The 12,330-nt window shown below is 33.8% G+C and overlaps 1 protein-coding gene across 41 annotated transcripts in view; it reads left to right on the forward strand.

The window, feature by feature from the left end:
* Adgrl3 (adhesion G protein-coupled receptor L3) overlaps nucleotides 1–12,330 on the forward strand; it is a 798,686-nt gene that overhangs the window by 724,040 nt on the left and 62,316 nt on the right. For 26 of the 41 annotated variants that reach the window (XM_063240383.1, XM_063240357.1, XM_063240358.1 and 23 more), the window contains 2 exons: nucleotides 3,374–3,400; nucleotides 5,869–6,037. In XM_063240383.1, the coding sequence (XP_063096453.1) occupies nucleotides 3,374–3,400; nucleotides 5,869–6,037 (196 nt within the window). The remainder of the gene's footprint in view (nucleotides 1–3,373; nucleotides 3,401–5,868; nucleotides 6,038–12,330) is intronic. The other 15 variants (XM_063240353.1, XM_063240364.1, XM_063240369.1 and 12 more) reach the window with 1 other exon arrangement.

Here is a 12,330-nt window from a genome sequence, read left to right on the forward strand (position 1 = left end):
ATGGAGTTAGCAGGTCTGTCCAGATCAGTCCTTTCCCATTACTTACAGCAGCTGGTCAGTGACAAGATCTTTTGCCTGGTGATGAAACTCTCAAGCATCCTTCCTTCACACCAAGCCTTGTTCATTTTACATTTTTAAAATACTCTGTTCTGTCTAAATAAATATAAATTTTCAAAAAGGGAAATATTGTGGAAGGGGACATTTTAAATTATTTATATAATTTAATCTCAATTTTATCTTGAATTTCAAGTAAAAGTTGGTTGGAATATATCAAAAGTAATAAACTTTTGTTTAATAACAGCAGAAGTCAGAGAAAGAATGTCCTCTATCTATATTGAACAATTCATGTAATTTTTGTCTGTTTATCACCAGCTTGTAGTGATACTGTAAGCCCTTACAATATTTTTTGATTAAGAAACATATTGTTTTAGAAATAAATCTTGAGATAATGATGTTTTAGATATTAATCAATATAAAATAATGTATTTGACAGCAGAATATGCTTTGGAAAGAGTGCCTCTTCTTTATTTTTCATGAAAATTCTTTATGTTCAAGTTATTTTACTTAATTTTCAGTAAATCAACATTTAGAAATTATGAGATCACTTATAAATTCCCCTTAACAGCCACCCAACAGCATTGGTATGTCTCTGTGTCTATATTTGGATAGCAAAAAATTACAGTGATACTTCATATCATGCAACCAGGGATTTGGACTTTCATTGGTAAATTTTACAGCTTTATAAGCTAATTCTATAGATCGGCTTTCTCAAATCAAAATAAACAAATCAACAGTATAGCTTTGCAACCATAACTGATGGCAGTACTGTCAATTTAATTTGAATGTGATGGAGAGAAATAATTAAACTTAATTCTCTAAGCTAATGGAATATCTGACAAAAGTGATGGGCCTCACTGACATCTGCAATGTTCAGTGAACATCAGCTTTTACAACACTGTCTATTAATACGCCATACTAGAAGTTAAATTAATGAATTTGTTTTTTTTAACCAAGAACATGAATTTCTTTATGAAACTATACTTGAAATTCTTATAGCTAATATGTGAAAATTAAATGCTTTTTAATTATCATATAAGATATACCAAGGTTTAAAAAAAATATAAGATAGTGGTTTAAATGCTAGTACATGAGTCTAGAAGTAGGTGACCTAAATCTAGTGCATCAGCTCCACATCAATAGGCAGCTTCCAGTTTGGGGTCTGAGGCTCGCTCTACAATCACTTCTTTCTAGACAAACAAGAACAAATGGTAAGAGGGAGCCCAGTTCCAGCCCTTTAATTGGCAAGGCCTAGAAATGTCACACATCACTTCTGCTCACGTCCCAGTGAACGCAGTGCCAGCCCTAACTGCAGCTCGCCCCCACCCAGGGTAGAATTCACAGCCTTTTTGTCTGGGTGGGTGACTGATTCTTCTCCACACCTGCTAACAAAAGTGCTGACCTGCACACTACCATTACCCTTTTTGATGTTTCGTCCTAAATGCAAAGCATGTTCACTTCCACAATTACAGTGAAAGCTTTGTATTTTAGTTTTTTAAAACATTTATATACCTCGATACAATTGTGCAAAGCATTTTTGCAGGTATCCCTTTGCACTAACTTCTCTCCTGTACTGTATAAAAATGATAATTCTCTCCATGAGCTTAGCATCATAGATGGACCATAATGCATGTAATGAAATATATTATTATGCTTTATAAATTTTAGATACTAATGTAAGTGAAGGATTTTCTTGGTACTTTTTATATCTATAAAATGTATTCGGTCTGTGGAAATTCTTCTAAACCTTTCAAACCACATTCATGACATTATGTAAATATCTCGTGGAATTGCATTTCTTAGCTTAAAATTCTTCGTCCTAACTCAGCATTGTACAGTAGAACTTAGGTGACCTTGGGGCGATTCGAGAGCTGCCCTGTCTGATGTTATTGTACCTGTGACCTCTGTGAGGGTTTGGAGTACTTGTAATGTGACTGAGGGGCTGCAGAACCAAACTGCAAACTTTGTTTTCTTTTAATGAATTTAAATTTAATTTAAATTTGGATAGCAACAGAGCTCCAGCCATGTCCTGCTATATCTACTCACTTACTTCCCCTGCATCTCCTCTACTGGGGTCTATTATTCCTGAAATGCCTGCCTCACGTGAATCTGAAAATTCAGCATTTATGTACTAAGTGTCTTATTCTTTAGGTGAATAAACATTTTGTGTTTTCAGTGTGAATTCAGACAGCTGAGTCAACATAACTTTGTGTAACATTTATCAAGCATATTAGGTACCATTCTGAGCCCTTAATATATAATAAATTATGTCACTACCCCAAGAAACTTACCCTGAGACAAAAGGAACTTAGATCATAACTATTATCATTTTATAAATGGGTAAATTGCCACAACAATTTAATTAGTTTTTGCCCACCATCAAGTAGATAGCAAGTGACTGAGCCAGGATCTAAACCCCAGGCAAACTGGCCTCAAATCCTACCAGCCTCTCACTCCACACTTTATTATTTCATCATCTTGGATAGTTACTTTTTAGCAGTAGTTCTTTATTTGAAACACACCACAGATGGGGCCTTCCAAGAGCATTACTGATTTATGCATAAAATAGGGGAATATATTGCCTGTGGCAAGAGGGAAGGAGAAAAGCAACTTCTTTTCCTTCTTTGTGCTCTCACACAAAGAACTCATGTTTGTTAAAAGGTGACTCAAATTGTCTCCTAACTTACCTTTACTAATTCAGCAGTAGGACTTTATTTAACCAGAATGATACTTAATAAATTAGTGGATGAATGTCAGTGGAAAGGTGCTATATGTTTGCTTCAGTTACTACAAAGGTTTATGCACTTTGTTTTCTTAGTACACTAACCAAAAGCATTTAAGGTAATCAGCTTTAACACAGGTTCATCATCTGTAAGTTAAAATTACTTAGAAGTGTACTGTCCATGATTAAGTAATCTTATCTACGATTACAGAATAAAGATACCTTTAGGTGTCTTGAAATCTATCATTTTAAGCATGCCCCCAAGCCTTTTCCAGATTGCTCATAAAATTTCTCATTTTCTAAGAAATAAATGTCTCTGTCAAGTCAAAAGTAATACGAGCACATGATGGCAAAATGAAACTTTTTAGTTTTATAAGGGATATTGCAGTACTGCAAGATTGATTTTATTCCTTATTATTTAGGTTCTCATGGTCATTTTAGGATTTGCCTTCTGGATATAATGGGAACGTTATTATACTTTTTAGAAAGGTGGGCTGCAGAGGCCTTTGGGGAGCAGAATATATTTCATATGAATTTCTTTGTCATAAAATGCTAATGTTGGTGTTCTTGTCTTTATGTCTATGCATTCTTTAGCTATGAGGATAACAGACCCTTCATCAAGTAAGAATGACCTGAATGGCTGATAAATTCCATTTATCAGTGTGGTCCCATGAACCAGCTGTCAGATCAGTACTGAAGAATCATTAGAGCTTCTGTCATTCACATTGAGGCAGAAGAGCAAACTGTGCAGGAAAATACTGTGGCACGCAACTTAGAAGCAGAATAAATAGACTGCAGGTGTATTGCTCCCCTAGAAATTCTGCTTTGCCTCTGTTAATTGGGTGTCACTTGCTTTGGTGCCGCAGTAACAGCGATTTCCTGTGGTACAGACTTGTTCCACATTGAATACTTATCTGCTTACGTTGTGGTACGTTCCTCTGTGTTAAGTATGTCCAAATTTCTGTTGGGCATTCATTTAAAATTATCTTGTGACTTAGTGGTGTATCTTTAAACGGATCTAATGAATATGAGACTACCCAATTGCAATTGATGTCAGTGAATCACTGCATTAAATATTTAAAAAGGCAAAAGAAAAAATCCTTCATAAATTAAATTTTACACATGCTAAATCATCCCTTTAAAATTTGGCGCCTATCGTTTGATTATAACCTAATTATTTATGAAAATATTTAAGTTTCTGAACCAAGCTACAAGTCTGTATTTGTCAAATAGATGTTAAAATATGGAATTTTTTCTGTATATTTTAAAATCACGTGTCCTACAAGCATAAACAAAGAGTGGCTAACTGTAGGCGAGCTTGCTGTAGACTTTCAGTTTGTTCTTCTGGTGAAGAGTCCTTTGTGTTCATTTTTCCAGTGCCATTTCACTTGCTTCTTCATTCTTTTGCTTATTATTTTCCTTGGAAATTGGAGCACATTGTAGTTTCTATCATGTAACCTTTGGGTTCGCCATGTGTTTTTTAGTGGATAATAGTTGACTTTAGTATTTCATCCTGTCATTTAAATTATCAACTTAAATAGCGATTTTGCCTCGATTTAATTATGATGATTTCCATTTTTCCTTATTCCAACTTCTATAAGAAACTCTTTTCCTTGAATATCCTCATACTTGAGAATTCAGCAATAGATAAAAGTACTAACATGTTAGATGTTTCCTAAGGCATGTTAGCAAATATACTACATGCAACAGCAAATCTTTATTTAATGTTGTACATTAAACATGTCAAATTTAGCTTGCATTTAGATTGAAATACAGTTGGTGATTGTTGTGGGAGAAAATATTTACTAAATATCATCCATTTTAGTAGGACTTTGGGACCACAGCTATCTTAAATTGTAGGGTTTTTTTTTTTTTTCTGAAAAGTATATTGAACTCAGCTTCAGATTATATTAAACGTGCAATTCTTTTGCCCTTAGTTTGCTAAGTTTTAATCCCCATAAATATTCTTTCTTTAGAGAATATAAATGAAGGACAATAGCAGACTAAAAAAAGCATTGGCACCCTATTTGAGAGAACTGTAAATGGAGAAAAAGGGATGGGCTAATGTGTGTGTAAACATTTGGACGGTTTGGTCCTGTTCTCCTGTATACTTACAAAAAAGCTAAGGGAGGGCTCAATTTCAGTTATTGGGTTCCTATCTGTAAGAAGAATTTATTTTATGTTGGTAGTAAGTACAGAGCATAACCACAAATACAGGGAACTTCTTCATCCACTTATTATTTTAAGTGGCGGCTTGGAGAATGCAGTGAGACTGAGAATTGGTCTTTCATGCTATCCTGTGCCATTCACACCACTCCATCACCATTCTGAGCTTCATCCTCTCCCTGGAGTTTGCACTTCAAAGAGATGGAGATGCCCTGGGCCTATAAGCTTCTTTTCAGCAAAGCTGCAAAATGTCCAGCCCAACATAAACCTAGAAGACAGTAATCTAAAACCTAAAAGAAAGTAAAATTGGAATGATTTTGGTAGAGAAAAATGCTTTTTCCCATCCACTGCATCTCACACTTATTCTAGATAGGTACAAAATCAGACCCACAGGGCCTTTTAAATCCATGCATGGTCTGCAACCACTGGTTCCTTCTAGAACAAGTTATATTTTTTTGTCTGTCACCATGATAGTTTTTATGAAAAAAGAGGAATTTTGGAAAAATGGGATACAAATATACCTGGTGAGGCACAAAGGGAATCCAGTCATAAATGTTATGTATCAATGAGTCCAGAGACTAACATAACCTTGTAGAAGTTTTCCTTCTGGCCATTCACCCTAATTGCATCTTCATACCATTTACATACATGCTGCACATACATGAATAATTTAAGGCACAAATCTGCTTTTACTTAAATTGATCTCTGTGTTCATAACATTTTCATTCATGTATATTTCCTCAAGCTTGATTACTTGTAGTCTCCATTCAAATCTTAAAGTACTTACACCACCTGTCTTACATTTTCTGTCAAAAAATAACTTACCGTAACATTTCTTCCGTGTCGGTATTGTTGATATAAGATAGTTGTGTTGGTTGAAGACCAATTCTCTGGTAACCCTAAATTTGCTTTTCTCTTTGCAGGTCGTGGGTTATAGGTGCAATAGCGCTTCTCTGCTTGTTAGGATTGACCTGGGCCTTTGGACTCATGTATATTAATGAAAGCACCGTCATCATGGCATATCTCTTCACCATTTTCAATTCTCTACAGGGAATGTTTATATTCATTTTCCATTGTGTCCTACAGAAGAAGGTAAGCTAGAATTCTATTTTCAAGAATAAATGGAGTGTATTTCATTATAGTAAAGCAGCTGTAACAGTCTGATATATTATCCTTGATATATTTCACTATAAGAAATAAACATTTTTTATAGCACTAAAGACAAAATACAGAATGAAAGCATAATAGTTGCTGTGTTTAATAAAAAGAAATAGCTTATGATTTGAACAATGTTCAAAAATTATTTTCTTATTGACTTGCTCTTACAGTCTTTCCATCTGTCTGACTATGGACAGACAAATTCAATTCGTGCATTAAGAAATGACTTCTCTAAAGCGGGTGCATATCATAGTATACTTCTGCTTCTTTAAAGACTATTTCCTATCACAGAGTCAAAAGTGTAAATGTTCTTTTGTACAGTAATATACATTTATAATTTTGAATCAATATTGAGTTTTTAGTAGTAGTCTATAATTGAAAGATATCTTGTACAATAACTACAAATTGAGTGAATAAATTGCTTTTTAAAATTTTTACATATTATAATGTTATACCTGCCAGGACATAAAGTTGTATTTTCAAGTAAAATTTTATCTAAAATTGTTATTGCATTTTTAAATTACAAAATTAATTTTTCACTCTTCTACTTTAAATTTTGGTTTCCATATCTCTGATCACTTTGATCCCTTGGCCAGGTTGCATTTGGTTCTCAGTTCCTCCATTGAAAACCTTCTGTCCTTTGGAGCCATGTAGGTGAGCTCCTTGTATCCCAGTTTCCTCATGTGTGACCTGGAGGTGATAAACATAAGTATGAAATATTAAAAGAAAATATTAAAAGAAATATTAAAAGGTTCTGAAAATGAAGGTGCAAGTGTAAAAATTTCTTAGAAACGAATAAGAACCATAGTTTGACTTTAAAGAACCAACACAAAGTAGGAATGTCTATCTCCAGGATATTTTATTTGAAACATCAAACCCAAGTGAGACCCAAACAGAAGTTGAGAAGATTCTCCACTTGTCAAGATAAAGAAGAAGAAAATTTTATTGTGCTTAAATTTTAAGTAGTGTTAAGTACCTAAAATGTGTTGTGATATTCAAAAACACAGGAAAGAGAAGTAGTAATGAATCAAGCCAATAAATATAGATTACAGAAAAGAAATAAAAGACTACTATAATAAATGTATTTTATTTATGTATTTATTTATTGGTAACAGGGATTGAACTCAGAACCTCGAACTTGGCAAGCAGATGCTTATGCTGCTGAGCTAAATCCCCAGACCCAAAATAGATGTATTTTAAATCTAATTACTTATAATTTACTCTATATAGCAGTTTATATTAGAATATGTGAATATTCCCAAATAGTGTATATATATTCAAAATTGCCATAGTTCAATTCAGTATATGCTATATTTCAATAATTGCCCAATGATGAGCACTCTTTGAAAAGACACAGACTAATGAAAGCTTATTCAATCTCAAAACAATAATACTTTGGTTTGCAAGCATAATTCATTCTGGATACATAGTTATAGTCCAAAACACTTGTATATCAAACCCCAATTTCCCCCTAAAGAAATAAGGAACATTTAGACGATTCATTTCCCAACTCAAATATGTTCATATAAAAGTGATTATGATATTGTAATGCAATACCAAATAATAAAATAAATATAAAGAAGAGTAAACAAGTCAACTTGAAATCCTTTGTGGCTGTTATGAAAGAGACAGAGTGGAGGGTTATTTTGCAGGATGGCTTTCACTATCGTTAATAGAATCACTGTTACCTATTAGCCCAGTGGAATCTCTTTTTCTTTCTTTCTTTCTTTCTTTCTTTCTTTCTTTCTTTCTTTCTCTCTTTTTATAGTACTAGAGACAAAAGGAATCTGTCCAATGACACTTGTTTTTCCCTTCTTTTGAAAATTTTACAAAAATATGTCGTTGCATATTTGGTAAACATCTGCTACAGCCTTATTCTGGAGGTACTTTTACAAAACTTTTACTTTTTGCCACGTTTTACACATCTCCCTAATCATATTTCAAGTGAAGGATTTCTCCACACTTTTCTCCTCCTCCTTCACAGATGCAGTCTCTTCCATAAACTCTTGGTGTTGGGAAATAATCACCCCCAGTTCTTCAGTGAGGGACGGGGGACCACAGTTTGTGTTATCATGTGACTTTTGACATCATGTGCTACTTGTATTGCAAGACATTGCTTGCTTGTCACGTTAAAATGTATTAGAAATATTCATTTGTCTTACAGAACATGTTACAAGCCACTGTTTTACTGTGCATGATTTCATAGTCATTCTGGGTGTTTGCAGTCTGTGAGAGAAAGAGTCTATGGAAGCGACCTGAAAGTGACTCACGTGGCTTCTCCTCACACCATGAGATGGGACTGATGGTACCAACCAAAGTGCGAGTGACACTAAAAGGCATACTTCAGCTTTTCTACCAGTAAAGAGGAGAAATGGGATTGTTCAGCAATGAACAGTCAGCCATGCCCGTTAAGCCTAAGTAGTAGGAACCATCTGTCTGATGAATTAAAACAGAGAAAGAAAGAAAGAAAGAAAGAAAGAAAGAAAGAAAGAAAGAAAGAAGTATAAGAGGAGTGTGAGAATCAAGGCAATGCCCTGAATTAAAAACAGGGAGAAACTTCAGAAATTGTGGTTAGCAGTGTGAAAGGCTTCCGAGAAATCCCAATAAATACTTGGGAAAGATGTCTAGATTTGGACAGAAGAAATCCGTAACTGATCTTCAGGAGAAATAGAAGCAGAGAAATGTGAGTAGAATCAGCAAGTTAAAGAGAAAAGTAACATTTATCCATGAGAATAAGAGGGTACAAGGTCATGGTAGTCACAGTCAGTGTGTTGGATTTCACTCGTTTTTATATTTTAGAGAAATTTATATTTTATAGAAATATTGTTTCTATATTGTTTTACGTTAAAGAAAGATAGTAATTATTTATGAAGCATAAAAGATATGTTTGTTCTTAACAGATAGATTAAATTGGTTGTGCTTTTTATCAGCTAACACCTATTGTAGTTTTTCTACTTATTGTTTTTGTTTTTTTTATCTTCCATAAAGACATCATTGAGATATCTAAGAATTACATTTTGATATTCACTAGAGATTTTTACTCTTCAAGACACATAAATAAGACTGAACATAAGGGCTTTGTAATATAGTTAACATATTTCATATAAGTCAAATTTATATATACATATATATATATATATATATATATATATATATAAAATTTATAATAAAGGATTACATTTAAAATTTAAATTAAGAGCATATGCAGCATCCCTAATAATTCCTCTTACCTCACAAACGTGAAATACTGATAATCTTAGTCCATTTTCTGTTGGCTTAACTGAATACCACAGTAATTTATAAATAATAGAAATACATCCAGAAGATTCTTCTGGAAGCCTGTGAGTCCATCATGGAGGTTCGGGCACTGGTTAGGGCCTCTTTGCTGCTTTATAACATGACAGGGGGCATCTCACGGTGACAGAGTAAGCAGCGGTCTCAGGTCACTCCTCCTAATTCAGTCTCACTAACTTTGTAACCTCAAACTCAGGTTCTCATGATTATGTCTCACAAGGCCCCACCTGCCATATCCTTAGCCATGAACTTGAATATTAAGTTTCAGATACATTAATTTTGGGGACATTCATTCAAACCACAGGATTGACTTTCTGGACCTTCCTGAAAAAGTTTGCTGCACTGTGGTTTAGAAACTTACCTTTGTGTAAGTTATTTATAGCAAGTAAGAAGCAAATTGTTCTTTTATCTATTCCTTGCTTTGAAATTTTGAAATTTTGGAGATACTTCATTTTTGATATAAGGAACATGGTCAACATCAGGAAATACAAAAAGTAAGAAATTGTTGTTCGTTTTTCTTCCCCAACCAAATACATCAAGTACTTGTCTTTGCAGCTACAGAAAGTCTTAGAAGATTTTTGAAAAGCCATCTATCTGAATTTTATTAATGTGCTTTTTGCTAATGAAATATTGTGATTCTTGAAACAGGAACTATTCTACAACTGGTTTTATAGGGTTATCCATAACTCATTAACAAAAATCAAATGTTTTGAGTTCTCAGTCCTTTTCTGAGTATGGATTACATGGGTTATTCAACAGTAACTCCTCTAGTTACTCTAGAAGGACTCACTTTGCTTTTATTATGCTCTCAGTTATTTTTATTTACTCTCAGAACTTCCAAAATTTTCTTATTATTGATCTCAAAATATGGAAGACATGTTTGAGTTTACTACTAGCCATACTCTCTTTCTTGTGTTCTGTATTCTAGAACAACACACTGATACCATTATCTGATTGTAGTAATTATAATGGAGTATCATGTGAAATAGATTGCATATGCAAATGCTTGAACAATCAAAGAACAGTTTATTGTAACCTAAAGAGAAACGTTTCATGGGTGCAGTCCATCATATTTTTCTTCCTTGTTTTTAAGACATACTCTTACTATTTTAAATCACAGCACAGCAAAATAAAGTCAGGACAGTGATTCGGATGGTAATGTAGCTAATGTGGGAATTGGCATCACCCGATTTCTTATTTGCTGGTTGTTTATAAAATCAGTTCAGAACATTCAATTTTTGCTGGAAAATGCAAATAGCCTGTGATGAGTTCCTGTGACTTATCCAGTATCACTTCTTTTGTGACACAGGTGGTTCTCCTGCTTTTTCCAATCTCCCTTTTCCTTTTCCTATAAAAACAAAGAAAAATGTTTTATGCTAAGTACATTAGGCAAAGCAAGGTGGGATGAGAGGAAAAGGCTGTGATCAAAGTTTAGATTCTGAGATGCTTCCTAGGTTCAGTTCAAATTACTGAGCTGTAGTCAGTATTGCTTACTGTTGTTTAGAGAAAAATTTAAGTGTTTTAAAATTCCAATTAAGGCACTTACCCTACTCTTTGTGGCTACAGAGACGGAGATAATATAGTAGGCTAATAATAATAGAAGTAACATATAATGCCCGTGTTAATATGTAATGCCAGAAAAGTGACACCTTAAAAGGAGCTTTCTCATCAACACTACCTTAGAGATGTAGACTTTTTTCACACAAGGTCTGTGGTTTAACCCTTTCACGCCTTCCTTTGCTTTCACTGTTTAACCATCTCATTGCCCTTAACAACAGCAACAGCATTCCCCAGAGTTATTTTGAGGAATTTACCTCGCAGTTTTACGCAAAACTATGACATAAAAATGTTAAGTTTCTCCACTGCACCCTGTAGGCTCACACCTCTTAGAAACATCGAAGAGAACAGACTTACTTCTTTTTAAAGTAAAACACACTGAATAAGAATGGATAACTCTGCTGATAAATTTATATGTTGTTGAGATATGTAGTATCACAGAGTGGCACAGAACAACCCATGAAAGTAGTAAATATATATATATACCCATGAAAAGTAGTCTATAAGTCTATATATAATCTACATATAGTCACCAATATATATTATCCATGAAAGTAATATATATTAGAATTATAATATATTATATTTATAATATAATTAAATTATATTTTATAATATGATATATATTATAACATAATTATATATTATATAATTATATATTATGATCAATGTTATAATAATTTTATATTATAATATAGTATATTATATTTAATAATACAAATATAATATATTATAATTATAATATAGTATATAATCTATATCTATCTCTCTGAGAGAGAGAGAGAGAGAGAGAGAGAGAGAGAGAGAGAGAGAGAGAGAGAATGCTTTTAATAGCATTTCAGAGTGGAGCAAGGCCTTTCCTCGTCTCTTACCCCCCTTTCCCGTGTTCACCACCTGACTAATACCGGTCTGTCTTTGGAAGCTTCTCTCAGCAGCCCTCACCACCCACCACCCACCAGCCTAGCTCTGCACCCGGGCCCCGGTGGGCCTTCCTTTCCACGCGGCCTTTCATGTCTTTTTCTCCATCACTGGTCTTAGCACTCTTGGGAACATTTGAAGAGATCTGAGTCCTACAGGCAAATCCAAACACCTTCTTGCTTTGATTGTGCTGTTTTTTGATGGAGTGAATTGTACAATAACAAGACATAATATTTCCATTTTAACTATTAATTTTAATGTACAATTTGCACTCCATTTTTGAAAATTTGATTATAAGTAGCATTCCTTTAAAAAGCACATTTTTACAATTTTATTTGAAATGAAGTCACATGACAGTAGTTCATTGTCAGGAGTTGTGGAAGGAAAATAAAGCTTCACTTTATCTTACGGGTTTTTAAATATCGGGCCAACGTGACAAACTTCTCCCATTTTATTGT

The sequence above is a fragment of the Cavia porcellus genome, unplaced genomic scaffold (genome assembly GCF_034190915.1).
Source record: "Cavia porcellus strain 051 isolate PalLab524CR breed Dunkin Hartley unplaced genomic scaffold, mCavPor4.1 scaffold_30, whole genome shotgun sequence".
NCBI classification, from domain to species: Eukaryota; Metazoa; Chordata; class Mammalia; order Rodentia; family Caviidae; genus Cavia; species Cavia porcellus.